Raw genomic sequence first — 17246 nt, 5'->3', positions numbered from 1 at the left:
TACACTTCATACCAACATATACCTGCACCCATAGAGGGTGGTTGTGGTCAGGGATAAGTCACCCTTGTTGGATTAAATGGAATCCTGAAAGTGGCAGGAAAGCTACACTTTTTTGACAAATCACCAAGATAGCAGACTACAAGTCATGGCCAAAACATCATTCATTAATTACAAATCACAACTTAGTTAAATCTGAGCACACAGACACTTTATTGACATGTATAAATACATATAAATGTAATCAGTTATCCAGCAGTTGAGCTGGATAGGAATCGTATTTCACAAAACAAGTAACAAATACCGGGGTGAGAGTGGCAAAAGATCAAAAGGTCTGAAAATTAGTGGCCGAAGACTAAAAAATACTGATTTTTTTGACAATGAATCATGTAATTATACCACTGTTATTCAAGCAAACTAGTTGAGTCATGGTAATTTTGTACAATTTTGCATGTGTAATGATAAACTTGCACTGTACTCAGAATACAATTTCATGAGACTTACCTGACAGCTGATAATTAGTTTAACAGAGCTTCATGTTCTGGCAGCATCTGTGGAAAGAGAAGCAGAGTTAACGTTTCGGGTCAGTGACCCTTCTTCGGAACCGCGGAGAATCTTGGGTAGAAACCGCGCCATTGAACGGTCCAATTCGAGCGGCGGAGCAAACCGGAAGGGAGAAGCGAGGAATCGACGCGGCGATCGCGGAGGGAGGAAGGGAGGGAGGAGGGACCTGCATGCGGTAACTGATGCGGCGATTGCGCTATTGTGGAGGTGATGTTGGGTTTAATTCACTTTTCGTGTCCAGTTAAGCAGCGCCATCTTTATACAGCTGCCTGTGACGTCGCAGACAACAGCGTTTTGGACGATGATGGTGCATTTGCGCACCTGCAGCAAACGAGTCCGAAAATTAAAATCGTTCCCAAAAGAAGCTTTTTTTAAAAATTCATTCATGGGATGTGGGCGTCGCTGGGCAGGCCAGCATTTATTGCCCATCCCTAATTGCCCTTGAGAAGGTGGTGGGGAGCTGCCTTCTTGAACCGCTGCAGTCCATGTGGGCCAGGTACACCAACAGTGCTGTTAGGAAGGGAGTTCCAGGATTTTGACCCAGAAGTAGAAGAATATTGAGGGAAATTTCTCCAGACTGAGGGTTGTTGAGATCTGGAATGTACCGTCTGAATGTTGCAATCAGATTGCACAGCAACATTCTTGAAGAGGACAAATTTCAAGGGTGATGGAGAAAAGATGGATTATGGGATTAAACTGACTGTTCTTTCGGGCCCCTGCTGAGGAATACGAGCGAACAACCCCACTGCCCTGTGGTTGTCTCAGGAGAGACTCAGGCCAGGAGAGTAAACCCTCACAGAAAATCATGAGAGGAACCCCGAACGCGGTCATGTGTCACCTTGGTCATGTTTCCAGCAGTTCCTGCAGCCAAACTGTTGCCAAACGTTGAGCTCTGCCCTCCTTTGGACCCCACTAGGAAGGCTGAGGGGGGTGTTTTGATGCTTGAGCAACTCACAACCTCCATACATTCTGTCCAGGAATGCGCCATGGGCAGGTCACTCCATAGTCACCTCACAGCGACCAAAACAACACGGAAGGCAGCAGTTACGGGGTCAGCGCTTCTCTTTCAGAGAGCCAGCACAGGCTCGGTGGGTCGACAGGCTTCCTTCTGTGCTCTAAAATTCACTGACTCCATCATGTTCATTATCACATCAACTGGGAGATACAACACAACTCAAGGCTCACAGACAATGATTCCCAGAAGATGTTCAGGGATGGGCAATAAATGCTGGCCTAGCCAGCGACGCCACATCTCATGAACGAACATACAAAAAAGGGCAGTTCTCTAATGCTTTGTATGGATAATTTAATTACAGAGCAGACAGTTTTTTAAGCTATGATGGCCGAGTGGTTAAGGCATTGGATTTGAAATTTAATGGGGCTTTCCCTGTGAAAGTTCAAGGCCTGTTCACAGCAAACTTTACATCTGTTCTCTTGAGTTACCTGCCTGGTGAGATCACAGACTTGTTTACCAATCAAATCTGCATCTGCTATAATCTATCAAACCAATTGATGCAAAGCTCATTTTTCCAATTTTAAACATTGAAATGTATTAATTACATATTGTAGTTTTGTTAGATGACAAATGTAAAATCGGGTGAGAAATAAACACTGAAAACAACCAGAAAAAAGTGTTTTCCTAAACATCCTTGCAAAATTTAGAGGAAAAATAGCACCTTCAGCGAATGAGTGGGAATACTGTTTGGTTTCAATAAGTTGAACCAGATTTCTTTGTGTAAAATGACAGTGGCAGAACTCAAATCTTCTTCAAATCATAGATGTTTCCTGCTGACAGTGAAATAGGAAAAGCAGCTAACCTGAGGAGCATTGCAGAGCTTCCCTGGTCGTCTAGTGGTTTAGATTCAATCCTCTTAATACCATCCTCTGGTATCCATTCTTGATTAGGTAAATCAGAACTTCTTGCTGCTGTGGCAACTTTCAATTACTTGTTGCATGAAAACAGAAAATGCGGAGTGAAGAACGCTCTTAAAGCTCTCGGTTGGTGATTGTTGATCAGAACTGGAGAATCAGTGATGTAACTTGACAAGAACAATTACAGATACAGTTGGTGAGTGAAAGAAAGTAAGTTAAGGGCTGTGGAAAAGTTGCAACATGGAGTGATATACTGACTAAAGGGATGATAGTGCAAGGCAAAATGTTGCTGGTAATGGGATAGCTTTTTCTGCTTGCTATACAAACTGGCACAAATATCACTCCTGAGCAACCAAACACAACTGCTCTGTCAAAAAGCACGCTGGGCTGAATGGCCTCCTTCTGTGTTGTACCTTTCTATAATTGTATGTTTCTCAACACCACTAATGCTGCCTTCATTCTGCCATCTCACAACCCATTACAGCCAAATATACTTTCTTGCCTTGTGCCCTTTCCTTTTGATCTCATGACAATGAGGAAATTCAGTGAGAAGTTTTCTTGTCATTTCTATCACCAGATCTGGAACCTGCTGAATGACATTTTAAATGGTGCCAACCCTTTACTGCAGCTCAACTCATCAAACATTCACTGTTATCATTGGCCTATTCGGTATCTTCTTGCACTACATCTGCTGAACAACATTACTTTCTTGTAGCTCCACTTTCTTCACATTGAAAACCTGTCAGAAATATGCAGTTTCAAAGCTTAGCAACTTGTAAAAGATTGGAAGAGGGTGACAGTGTCTAATTGCGAATGGGAACAACTCTTGTATATTCATGCGTTCAGTATCTGGAAGAAGCAGGAAGATGAGATCCTGGTGCTTATTTATCCTGTTATCTGTGAAACCCATCGTTTCTCAATGTCCTGCATCTTTCATTCCCACTCCCTGCTTTCCAGGTCAAGCTGGCTTTCACAAATTTGGTCTGTTTGCATCAAGCAGCTCATTCACCTGCAAGCTGGAGGAGCAGAGGGAGCTGGAGGAAAAGCAGTGATAGAAGCAGAAGGAGATGCCACATGAAACTAACAGGATTTGATGTGTGTCAGTTGTGTGAGAAACGTAGCCCACTTGATAATAATTTACACCAAGTCAAACTCTGAAGAAGTAAGTTTATTTAACGGTCTTGCAAGATCGGGTGTCCTACAAGCAGGCACACCGATCAACATATTCAGTTCATGTTTATACAATACAAATCCATTTGTCCACGCCTTTATTTTACATTATTGGTTATAACGTATTATGACACTAACCTATCCTATGGTTGCTACAGTCTCCTCCTCTGTTTACTTCTCCCCCTACTCTAACTTTCTAGCCCCTAACTCTTGTTTTTGTTTTACCTTATTTGGCTCTCCATTATGTGTTTTAACTTGCAGCTGTCAGCCTTTATCTTAGTGGGGCAGTTTCTTATTCACTACATTCGTTGTTCTAACTCTTGCTGTTTCTCTGTTATCTGCCTAAGCACAATTTTTAAGTGATGTACTGTCCCAAGGTCTCCACTTACATACCCTTATCAATTCTCTTTGTCAATGATGTACTGTCTTAAGGTCTCCACATACCCTTATCAGTTCTCTTTGTCAGTGATGTACTGTCTTAAGGTCTCCACTGACATATCCTTATCAGTTCTCTTTTTCAGTGATTTCATTATGTTGTGCACAAATGACTTCTTGGTAACTTTCCACAAGCTGTAGAAACAACATTTCAGTATTTCTTATTCTCACAATTCCCCCTTTTCTTTTACTTAATCCTTGTTGTTTTCTACATACTGCGGAGGGTTCTCATATGTCCTCTCAAATCCTCTGAGCATTATTTCAGCCGCCTTTTCAATGTCTGTATCTCCGTTGATACTATCCACTTTGTCATTACCTAACAGGTATATACTTTCTTCCTGGCCTCTTTGTATTGACATCTGCTTCGTCAAAGCTGTCTCAATCAATCGCTGTCAGCCCTCTTACACAAGGAATAATACAACACCCGATGGCTATTAGTATTCTGACAACCATGATCAGGGAGGTAAAAACCGAGATTATCATGCCTTTCCATTTTCCAAACCAGGATTCAAGCCACCCCGTCAGGGAAGTGTCTGCTCCTGAATTTTCAGCCATCTCCTCTGCTAAAGTTGTTAACCCTTGCAGTGCTCGGGTGATTGAACCATCGGGTGCTGTGTTATTTGGGATAAATGTGCAACATTTCCCTCCTAACATTATACACACGCCTCCTTTTTCTGCTAAGATCATATCTAGAGCCAGTCGATTTTCCCAAGCCATTCTACTAGTGGCATCTAATTGTTCAGCTATACCTTTTACCGCATCTCTAGTATAATTTATAAATCTTTGTTGGTTGTAATAAATATAATTTATCCAATCTACATTTTTGTTAATCGTGACCCACCAAAACAAAGACTCGAAACCGGCGGTTATTTGGTTTCGGGCCTTGAATTCATCAGGTACCCCTCTTGGGACCCCTATGAAATCCATGTATACCTGGTCGTCAAAAGAGTTCGCTATCGCTTCCCTTTTACCCCTTTCCCTCGTTATTATCTTTTGTTTCTCAAATGCCAAGGTGAATGGTATTGCCAATTGAACAATTGCGCACGTCCCCTTCCACTGGGAGGGTAGGGTCTGTCTCAGGATTTTTCCTCCGCAATACCACCATAAATCCGCTCTGGGAACATTCAGTGATGAGTAGTTCCCTCCCCTGACTCTTCCAGTTACGTCCTCAGTCTCTATGCATGACTTCAACTCTCCCATATTTCTGGTTAGCTCCGCACCGTGTCGACGTACGCATGATGTGTGATTCACACCGGTGGCTAAAAATGAAGGGGGAGTCCTTGAATCTTCTTTCTCTAGGGGAGGGAACATTATTGACAAGGATATGCAAGTTTGAATACCCCAAGCCGTCTTATCCTGATATAGGGCTAACATGCATTCCATGCCCTTTCGGTCACGCTCCCACCCCAGCGGGAAAGGTACTACTTGAGCTATCGGTCTACCAGATGCACAAGCATAGCAATTGTTTTTGTTCAAACTTTTTACAGGTAATTTTATCCATTCTACCCAGGCATTTGTGTCCCCGTAACCGGTTTCTATCTCAATTGTCTTTCTCAGGTCCTTTACCTCTATTATTTTTACTATGTTAGGATCGTTATGAGAGGTCCCTTTTAGTTTGTTAGATGGTTTACCAATCTTATCTATTGTTATCTGAAAACAACATTTTAATTCACCTTTCTTTTTCCCTTCTCTAACTGTTACTCCAAACACCTTGTTGTCTAATTGGAAGTGGGTAATACAAAAACATCCAACCCATTTTATTTCCTGGCTACTTTTGAAAAGAAAGAGAGAAGGCACACAATATTACAGACAGTATTTCCGCGCTCGCACCGTTATATTAAAAAAAAAAGTTCGTTACTCATAGTCTTTTTAGCTTTAGTTTCAATGGTTCTTCTGTTAATTCGGTTGTCCAAGTTCCTTCCTCGGCCGGGGTTTGTACCGGCCCCTTGATTCTTGTGTAGTGGGTCCAACCTCTTTCTGCCGTTCTTATGGCTGTTTCAGTGGTTAGGAGAGTCTGGTATGGTCTTTCCCAGTTCGGTTGTAGTTTAGTCTCTTTCCATGATTTCACCAGAACCCAATCTCCTGGTTGGATCTTGTGCACTGCAAATTCGAGAGGTGGGGTCTGTACTAACAGGCCTTGCTTCCTGAGGAATGACAATGAGGAAGACAACGCCAGTATATAGTTCTTTAGAAACGAATCTTTAGTTTCTAAGGTTGGCATCTCGCCCCTGGTTCCCATATAGGGTACTCCGAATAGCATTTCATAGGGGGACAGTCCCACATCTTTTCTAGGGGCTGTCCGAATTCTGAGTATCGCTATAGGTAAACATTTTGTCCAGGGTAACCTTGTTTCAAGTATCAGTTTGGACAGGTGTTTCTTTAAGGTCTGATTCATTCTTTCCACCCGCCCTGAAGAGGGAGGGTGCCAAGGGGTATGGAAGTCCCATTGGATTCCCAATCCCCTAACTATTTCTTGTAATAGCTTCGAGGTAAAATGACTTCCTTGGTCTGAAGTGCTGTGGCTGCCACAGCTTGCACACACTCTGGCCATCCCTTTTAGCTATTTCATTGTGGTTTCTGCCACTTAAAATCAAAGCTCAGCAAAGCTACTATTCTTAACTTGGCTATATTTCCCATTAAGCATAGTGCCATGCCTTTCTGCTCACTTCCACATTCCCCCCTTTTATCATTCTATGATAACCTTCTCTCTCTACTGATCAACTTATATATGATTATATATATATTCACTAGGATTATGTGGATCCATTTACTCAAATAACATTTAAACAGTATAATATAAAAGCAAATATAAAAAACTCAGCAACTGCTGAATCAGAAGGGTAGGCTGAGCCACCCTCGAACAAGGGGGCGTGTATTAGCCTGGTCGGTATGTTTTTCATTCTAACTTTGTCATGTCTGGGTGATAAGAAGAGTGCTGTTGAAGTATAATGTCTCTCTCTCTCTCTCTCTCTCTCTCTCGCTGTACCAGCTGCAAGGCCAAGTTGCCTCTGCAGCCCTGAAGTTATGAAGTCATTTCTGATAAGCTGTCCCTCCCTACAGCACTGAAGCTAGCTTGTTAGCAGTACATGACTGATTAATTGTTTCAGGGTAGGCTGAGCCACCCTCTAACAAGGGGGCGTGTATTAGCCTGGTCGGTATGTTTTTCATTCTAACTTTTCCCTAGGATTGTCATGTCTGGGTGATAAGAAGAGTGCTGTTGAAGTACAATGTCTCTCTCTCTCTCTCTCTCTCGCTGTACCAGCTGCAAGGCCAAGTTGCCTCTGCAGCCCTGAAGTTATGAAGTCAGCTAGCTTGTTAGCAATACATGACTGATTAATTGTTTCATCTTAAATGTTCCCATGTAATTCTGTTCTTAAAAATTCTAAAATCTAAATTCTGTTCTCACAGTCCCCCTTTTGATTCTTCAAAACCTGTGTAAAAATCATTCTCTTGATCCCACCTAGGTGCCTTTAATGGTCTCTATTTGTCTAGAAACAGCCTTCAACACCCAGAGGGGTCGCACTCAATACGTCGCCTGCTTGTGCCATAAGAGGGGCCTGCGGTAACTCTGCAAAGGCATACGTTTTGCAGGGGCTTCAACTACCTGTTTACAACAATGCCTTTTACTATCAGATTTCTAAGGTCTTTCATCTGGCCCCTATGGCCGATATTATTGTTCTGCCACTGCGGGTCTTGATTAGGGTATTTTTGTTCAGCTGGTTCGTTTCCCCCTACCCCGGGAGGGTTTTCTCTTTCCCAAATTTTCAGGGGTCTTCTACGAGGACTTTCATTTCCTTTTTAAACACTCTTACCTCTCCTGACGTTAATGGTGCACTAACAAATCCAATTTCATTATTTCCTATTGGTACCTCTCTCAAGGGCATCATTGTCTTAGGAGACTCTCTGTCTCTATCGTCGTCGTTATCGTCGGGTTTAGGGGTGGTCCTTCTTGCTGTCATATTTGGGTCTTTTTCTCCTTGGTTTTTGACTCTAAATCCCAATACTCCAACATCCGTCCCAATGGACTTTCTGGAGGGATGTTGCCGGCAGACTTTCCTTGTCTCCCATCGTCTTCCTTTTTAGACGATTTATTTCCCATGGTTAACTGAAGGGTCTTATACCCGGCAGTATTCACCTCCTAACTGAAGGGTCTTGTACCCTACGGTATTCACCTCCGAGCTGAAGGGTCTTATACCTTACGGTATTCACCTCCTAACTGAAGGGTCTTATACCATACAGTACTCACCTCCTAGCTGAAGGGTCTTATACTGCCCCACAGTATTCACCTCCTAACTGAAGGGTCTTGTACCTTACGGTATTCACCTCCTAGCTGAAGGGTCTTATACCTTACGGTATTCACCTCCTAACTGAAGGGTCTTATACCCTACGGTACTCACCTCCTAGCTGAAGGGTCTTATACTGCCCCACAGTATTCACCTCCTAACTGAAGGGTCTTGTACCTTACGGTATTCACCTCCTAGCTGAAGGGTCTTATACCTTACGGTATTCACCTCCTAACTGAAGGGTCTTGTACCTTACGGTATTCACCTCCTAGCTGAAGGGTCTTATACCTTACGGTATTCACCTCCTAACTGAAGGGTCTTATACCCTACGGTACTCACCTCCTAGCTGAAGGGTCTTATACTGCCCCACAGTATTCACCTCCTAACTGAAGGGTTTTGTACCCTACGGTACTCACCTCCTAGTTGAAGGGTCTTATACTGCAGTACTTAGAAGGTCTTATCCTACAGTTAACCAGTATTCACCTCCTAACTGAAGGGTCTTATACCTTACGGTATTCACCTCCTAGCTGAAGGGTCTTATACTGCTCCACAGTATTCACCTCCTAACTGAAGGGTCTTGTACCCTACGGTATTCACCTCCTAGCTGAAGGGTCTTATACCTTACGGTATTCACCTCCTAACTGAAGGGTCTTATACCATACAGTACTCACCTCCTAGCTGAAGGGTCTTATACTGCCCCACAGTATTCACCTCCTAACTGAAGGGTCTTGTACCCCACGGTATTCACCTCCTAGCTGAAGGGTCTTATACCTTACGGTATTCACCTCCTAACTGAAGGGTCTTATACCATACAGTACTCACCTCCTAGCTGAAGGGTCTTATACTGCAGGACTGTAAAATTCACTCCTCAAGGACATTTGGTACTTAGAAGGTCTTATCCTACAGTTAACCATAAGTCACCAAGATAATACTTAAAAGTCGTTTTTCTTACCTTGGTCCGTGCACGGAGTTGCCTGACTTCACGTGTGTACCTGCCGCACTAAATACTCGTTCAGAGTGACTTCCCTAGGATCATTTTCAGTCGATTACTCGGGTCCGCTACCAACGAGAGAAACGAGACCGTTTTTAAATTAACGGGACACGTCTTCTCGTCTGTCGTCGGCCGCGGTCCCGGCAATGATGAAGAGATCCCGGACGAGCCCCCAATTGTGAGAAACGTAGCCCACTTGATAATAATTTACACCAAGTCAAACTCTGAAGAAGTAAGTTTATTTAACGGTCTTGCAAGATCGGGTGTCCTACAAGCAGGCACACCGATCAACATATTCAGTTCATGTTTATACAATACAAATCCATTTGTCCACGCCTTTATTTTACATTATTGGTTATAACGTATTATGACACTAACCTATCCTATGGTTGCTACAGTCTCCTCCTCTGTTTACTTCTCCCCCTACTCTAACCTTCTAGCCCCTAACTCTTGTTTTTGTTTGACCTTATTTGGCTCTCCATTATGTGTTTTAACTTGCAGCTGTCAGCCTTTATCTTAGTGGGGCAGTTTCTTATTCACTACATCCGTTGTTCTAACTCTTGCTGTTTCTCTGTTATCTGCCAAAGCACAATTTTTAAGTGATGTACTGTCCCAAGGTCTCCACTTACATACCCTTATCAATTCTCTTTGTCAGTGATGTACTGTCTTAAGGTCTCCACTGACATATCCTTATCAGTTCTCTTTTTCAGTGATTTCATTATGTTGTGCACAAATGACTTCTTGGTAACTTTCCACAAGCTGTAGAAACAACATTTCAATATTTCTTATTCTCACAGTACCCAGAATCGAACCCGGGTCCCTGGAGCTGTGAGGCTGCAGTGCTAACCACTGCGCCACTGTGCCGCCCACAAAGCAACCCACTTGATTGGCATCCAATCTACAAACATTCACTCCCTCCACCACTGACACACAGTGGCAGCAGTGTGTACCATCTACAAGATGCACTGGAGGAAATTAGTGAACCAGGTGGGTTTTTCGGACAATCCGTAGTTTCATGGTCACCAATATTGATCCTCGCTTTTTAATTGCAGTGGTGGGATTTGAATTCATGTCTCAGCATCATTAGTCCAGGCCTCTGGATTACTAGTTCAATAACAGAACCACTATTGTACAGCACCCCCACTCTGCTCCATCTCCTCCAATGAGGAGAGGTTGAGTAGACTAGGCCTATATTCCCTGAGGTTTAGAAGAAGGAGATGTGATCTGACTGAAACATCAATTGTTAAGGGACTTGACCGGGTCGATACTGAGAAAATGTTTCACCTGGCTGGGGAATCGAGACAGTCTCAGGATAAGGGATCAGCCATTTAGGACTGAAATGAGGAGAAATTTCTTCACTGAAAGGGTTGTGAATCTTTGGAATTGTCTTCCCCAGGGAGCAGTGGATGCTCAGTCATTGAGTATATTTAAGACAGAGATTGACAGATTTTTGGGTATTACGGTAATTAAGGGATATGGGATAGTGTGGGAAGGTGGAGTTGAGGTAGATGATCAGCCATGATCTGGGTGAATGGCAGAGCAGGCTCGAAGGGCCGAATGGCCTCCTCCAGCTCCTATTTCTTATGTTCATTAAACCTCAGTCTGGTTCCTCTCGAGCTGCTGAGTGAGTGAATTAAATCTTTCTCGACAAATCACCAAGATACCAGATGACAAGTCATACCCGAAACATCATTTATTGGTTACAAATCACAACTTAGTTAAATCTGGACACACAGACACTTTATAAACATGGATAAACACATTTAAATGTAATCAGAGTTATCCAGCAGTTCAGCACTAATAGGGAGAGTATTTCACAAAACAAGTAACAAAGATTAACCAGACGATTCAGTGATTGACTGTAAATCAACACTAATGGATGCTGAGTATTAATTACAGCAGGGACCGGAGTCTGAGCTTATAAATTGGTGAGTTTACTTGAAGAGTAATTCCTTCACTATCTGACACGTTAACAGTTGTGAACAGCCTGTCTGTCCAACAGCTCCAGTCTACGAGTGCTTAGAAACACACAGAGCTTAAACAGCCTCATTCTTGAGCTAAAGAACAGACTTTCTCCTGTCAATATAGAGTTACAGGATTGGCCTGAGATCTGTTTATTGTTCATCTTTTGTTCAGTACATTTACTGAGTGGATTTAAATTGAAAATGAGGTTTGAAGACATGATGGTCTATTCACACATGAATGAGAGATGCTGTGGGGCAGACGCTCAGTCCAAGAGGAGCAAGTGACATCAGAAATAAACCCCAACTGTCAGAATGAACATGGTTCAGTCTGGATATGATTAACAGCAGCAACAGCAGAATCCAACCCCTGTAATTATCTGTGAACTCGCTGGTGTCTCAGCAGATAGGATGGCTGAGTGAATCCCTTCCTACACACGGAGCAGATGAATGACCTCTCCCCAGTGTGACTGAACTGGTGTGTCACCAGGTGGGATGACTGAGTAAATCTCTTCCGACACACGGAGCAGGTGAATGGCCGCTCCCCAGTGTGAACTCGCTGGTGCCTCAGCCGAGCGGATGAATTAGCAAATCCCTTCCCACACTCAGAGCAGGTGAATGGCCTCTCCCCAGTGTGAACTCGCTGGTGTTTCACCAGCTTGGATGAAGTAGTGAATCCCTTCCCACACTCAGAGCAGGTGAATGGCCTCTCCCCAGTGTGAACTCGCTGGTGTATCAGCAGGGTGGATGAATGAGTGAAACCCTCCCCACAATCAGAGCAGGTGAATGGCCTCTCCCCAGTGTGAATTCGTTGATGTGCCAGCAGGTTCCATGACAGAGAGAATCTCTTCCCACAATCAGAGCAGGTGAATGGCCTCTCCCCAGTGTGAACTCGCTGGTGCGTCAGTAGGGCGGATGAATGAATGAATCCCTTCCCACACTCAGTGCAGGTGAACGGCCTCTCCCCATTATGAACTCGCTGGTGTGTGAGTAGGGCGGATGAATGAATGAATCCCTTCCCACACTCAGTACAGGTGAACGGCCTCTCCCCAGTGTGAATTCGCTGGTGTGTCAGCAGGTTTGATAACTGAGTGAATCCCTTCCCACATTCTGTGCAGGTGAACGGCCTCTCTCCAGTGTGAACTCGCTGGTGTGTCAGCAGCTTTGATGACTGAGTAAATCCCTTCCCACACTCAGAGCAGGTGAACGGCCGCTCCCCAGTGTGAACTCGCTGATGCATCAGCAGGGTGGATGAATAAGTGAAACCCTCCCCACAATCAGAGCAGGTGAATGGCCTCTCCCCAGTGTGAATCCGTTGATGTGCCAGCAGGTTCCATGACAGAGAGAATCTCTTCCCACACTCAGAGCAGGTGAACGGCCGCTCCCCAGTGTGAACTCGCTGGTGTTTTAGTAGGGCAGATGAATGAATGAATCCCTTCCCACACTCAGTGCAGGTGAACGGCCTCTCCTCAGTGTGGATTCGCTGGTGTGTCAGCAGGTTTGAGAACTGAGTGAATCCCTTCCCACACTCAGTGCAGGTGAATGGCCTCTCCCCAGTATGAACTCGCTGGTGTGCGAGTAGGGAGGATGACTGAGTGAATCCCTTCCCACACTCAGTGCAGATGAATGGCCTCTCCTCAGTTTGACTGTGTCGATGAGTTTCCAGCTCAGACGTGTAATTTAATTCTTTCTCACGGTCCCCACATTTCCACAGCTTCTCCCCAGTCTGACTACACTTGTGTATCGACAGGCCAGCTGATCGGCTGAAGCCCCGTCCACACACAGAACACATGTACGGTTTCTCCACACTTTTTGCTTCCATGATCAAAGGCCGATGATATTCAGATCCTGATGAATCGAGTGACTGTCACATCTTGAGGTGATGTTTGAGTTTCCTTCCGCAAATCCTCCCTTTCTAATACCCTGTAACATGAAGTTACAACAGGAAAAAGGGAGTGAGAGAGAACCCACAAAAACACAAAGACAAGTTGTGAAATTGAGCTGAATGAATCTGGTAATTTGTGGGACCAGAACAGAGAGTGGGCGGGGCTTCAGGGTCCCAGTGACCAGGAGAGAAAATCATTGACTCATTAATTTTATTCTCACTCTGCACACAGGGGCTGGAGAACTGAACCCAGCCACAGTACAGGGAGGGAGAAAACTGGCAGAGGAGGAAAGAAATGGTGCAGATGGTGTCATGGGTTTGTATTTCAGCACAGGGAGGAGGGAGAGTGTGTGGGACTGCGATTTACAGCTTTGGGGAAACAAGAGAGGAATAAAATGTTCCATAGGATCTCGAATTGTCTGTTCTGAATTTCTATCCTGTACTGACAGTGATGACTTTTATTACCTCCTTTTACAGGGTATTAGGAGAGGATTTACACACATTGATTTTATGCTCACTCTGCACGCAGGGGCTTTCGCACCATCTCTCCTGAAGGTGCTGGGGTTACTGTTTACATCCCACTGAACTGTAAGAAAGAATATCTTATTAGATGATATTAAAGATAGTATTATATTCTAATATTATAACGAGAGACCGTTCACCTGCTCCGACTGTGGGAAGGAATTTAATCGATATCCAAAATGCTGAGACACCAGTGAGTTCACAAGTGACTGTAGCTGTTGCATTCTGTAATTATTGCTGCTGTTAATCACATCCAGGACTGAACCATATTCATTCTGACAGTGGGGTTTATATCTGCTGTGTTAATATTCTTTATAGCTGGGGTGGAGTTTAATATTCCAGCAACTGATTTGCTTTACTTTGTAACTTTTACTCTTTAAATAAAGTAGCTCCCTTTGGGCTATTCTCAGGGTTTTGTGGGATGAAACCAAACAGTGATTTACTTGTACTTTTGGCAATTTTGTATATTATATTCACTGCTCACAATGAGATCTGTTCTACATTGGGAAGACCAAACACAGATAGGGTGATCACTTTGAGAAACATCTCCATTCAGTCTGCAAGCGTGTTCCTGAGTTTCCAGTCACTTCCCATTTTAATTCTCCGTCCCACTCCCATTCTGACCTCTCTGTCCTCAGCCTCCTGCCCTGTTCCAATGAAGCTCAATGGGAGCTCGAGGAACAGGACTTGACAACCTTCCGGACTCAACATTGAGTTCAGCAGTTTCTGTAACAACAGACAGTTGTCAGGATCTGGAACGCTCCACCTGAAAAAGGTGGTTGAACCTGATTCTATCAGTCATTTTAAAAGGGAGTTGACAGGTATTTGAGAATGAGGAACTTACAGGCTTACAAACACCAAGTGGGTGTGTGGGACTAAGCACAACTGCTCTTTCAAAGGGCCAGCACAAGCACAAAGGGTTGAATGGCCTCCTTCTGTGCTGTAAATTTCTATGATTCTCGGAGTTGGCCATTTAGCCCCTCGAGCCTGTTCCACCAGGAAATGAGATCATGGTTGATCTGTGATCTAACTCTATATACCCGACTTTGTCCCATTTCCATTAATACCTTTGGTTAACAAAGATCTATCAATGTCAGATTTAACATTAACATTGATCTCGCATCAACTGCTGTTTGTGGAAGAGAGTTTCAAATTTCTACCACCTTTTGTGTGTAGAAATGTTTCCCAACTTCACTCCTGAAAGGTCTGGCTCTAACTTTTACTCTACGCCTCCTAGTTCGACACTCCAGAACATCCAGCCCATGGGCCAGAATCCAGCCTGTCAATGGTATCCATCGCACCTGACAACGGTGACAGCTCCTTTACCAACATGGCGGAGACACGTCACTGCACATGTCCTCCTTTACCAAGATGACAGACAAGCTTCCGTCCCTGATATTTTGGCTCCTTTAGTGAGATGGCGGTGCGCGGGCTGAGCTGCTTCTCTGCTGGCGCTTCCTGCCCAAACTCCATATCCAGTGCAGCCTTCCTGGACGTGAGCTCAGGACCCAGGCCAAGCACTGGCTCTGCCTGCGTACAGACTCGGCCTGGGCCTCAGGCTCTTCATCACCATCTGAGGAGGTGCAGGCCCAGCAGCAAGGTGCAGTGGTAACCAGGCCCTGGGAGCAGGCTGCCGGGGTGACCGGGCCCTGGGAGCAGGGTGCCAGGGTGACCGGGCCCTGGGAGCGGAGCAGAGAGACAGAGGCCGGCAGACATGGAGCGAGAGAGAGAGAGCGGGGGAGGGAGGGAGCGGGAGAGGGAGAGGGAGCGGGAGAGGGAGAGGGAGAGAGAGCGGGAGAGGGAGAGAGAGCGGGAGAGGGAGAGAGAGCGGGAGAGGGAGAGAGCGGAAGAGAGAGAAAGCGCGGGGGGATGGGGAAGAGAGAGAGAGTGGTGGGGGGGGGGAAAGAGAGAGAGAGAGAGAGAGCGAGAGAGAGACGCAGTGGGTGACACTGCAGCCTCACAGCTCCAGGGTCCTGGCTTCGATTCTGGGTACTGCCTTTGCAGAGTTTGCAAGTTCTCCATGTGACCGCGTGGGTTTTCGCTGGGTGCTCCAGTTTCCGCCCACAGAAAAAGACTTGCAGGTTGATAGGTAAATTGGCCATTGTAAATTGTCCCAAGTGTAGGTAGGTGGTAGGGAATATGGGGTGACTGTAGGGTTAGTGTAAATGGGTGGTTGTTGCTTGGCACAGACTCGGTGGGCCAAAGGGCCCGTTTCAGTGCTGTATCTCTAAATAAAATAGAGAGAGCCGGAGACAGGGAGAGTGCGAGATCAAGATCTCTCCTCACAAATGGAATCTATCTGGAATTCTCTGCATCGCTACATCAAGTGTGCAGGCAGACAATGTCTGCTACTGCAAGCAAAAACCATGCCAGGTAACTCACTAAATCAGTGTTCAACATAGTGTTGGGAAAGTAAGTTAATACATTAGTTTCCTCATTTAAAGCTTATTCACAAAAATGCACATTATTGTTATTTTGATGAACAGTAAAATAAATTTCTAATACCTTTACCTTTCCGAAAGTTGCTCACCTCCGGCCCCCGATGCAGGACAACATTTCGAATGTTGCCCCTAATACATAAAGGCTGGACACTCCTGATCTATACTATCAGATGTAACATCCTGAAAATTTCCAGGTTGTCAGAAGGGATAGAGAGAGGCAATAAATGCTTAATGGCACAGATCTAAAGAGCGTGCAGGGACAGAGGGACCTGGGGGTTTATATGTATAGATCATTGAAGGTGGCAGGACATATTGAGAACAGTTAGCAAATAATATGGGATCTTGGGCTTGATAAATAGAGGTATTGAGTGCAAAAGCAGGGAAGTTAAGGGGAACTTTTATAAAACTCTGCTTCATCCAGTTCTGATCACCACACTTTAGAAAGGATGGGAAGGTCCTTGAGAGGGTGTCGAGGAGATTTACCAGAATGGTTCCAGGGATGAGGGAATTTAGCTACAAGGTTAGGTTGGAGAAGCTGGGATTGTTCTCCTTGGAACGCAGGACTGGGAGCTTCTTATTGGGGGTGTTGAGGCCTACACCGGATATTTCTGAAGCCTCCCTGCACATCCACCAGCTTCATTCCTCCCCTGCACTCGGCGATTTCTCACCCACTGAGGATCTGACACGACTGCTTCCGTCCAGCTCGAGCACCTTCACTGCCTTTGATTCTGTGAGCAACTCGTGCAATAAAACAAAAGCAAAGTCCTGCAGATGCTGGAAATCTGAAATAAAAGGAGAAAATGCTGGAAATACTCAGCAGGTCTCAGTGAAGAGAGAAACATATTTAATATTTCAGGCACATCAAACAGCCAGTGCCTGCAGCCTGGAACTCGGAGTGGGAGAGGGAGGAAGAATGAGGAGACAATATAGTCCAACATTCACAGCAACCTACAATCCACCGACATTACCGGGATAGGGAGACAGAGTTTAGAAACACTCAGCAACACGACTCCAGTAAAAGATCCCAGGAGGAAAAGGGGGAGCAGTGTGTGTACCTGCCCTGATATCCCCCTCCCCAGGCCTGTCAGTCAAACCCCCCACTCCTCCCAGTCCACAGCTCAGCCT

The 17246-nt window shown here is 44.9% G+C and overlaps 1 protein-coding gene across 1 annotated transcript in view; it reads right to left on the bottom strand.

Moving 5' to 3' along the window:
- LOC137348850 (zinc finger protein 271-like) overlaps nt 1-13095 on the bottom strand; it is a 74998-nt gene extending 61903 nt beyond the window's left edge. Inside the window, exon 1 of the mRNA XM_068014087.1 lies at nt 11813-13095. Coding sequence (XP_067870188.1) covers nt 11813-13095 — 1283 coding nt within the window. The remainder of the gene's footprint in view (nt 1-11812) is intronic.
- Nucleotides 13096-17246: the final 4151 nt, after the last annotated feature.

The sequence above is a fragment of the Heterodontus francisci genome, chromosome 34 (genome assembly GCF_036365525.1).
Source record: "Heterodontus francisci isolate sHetFra1 chromosome 34, sHetFra1.hap1, whole genome shotgun sequence".
Classification (NCBI taxonomy): Eukaryota; Metazoa; Chordata; class Chondrichthyes; order Heterodontiformes; family Heterodontidae; genus Heterodontus; species Heterodontus francisci.
The sequence above is the reverse complement of the archived record's forward strand: the minus strand, read 5'-3'. Positions and strand labels throughout refer to the sequence as shown.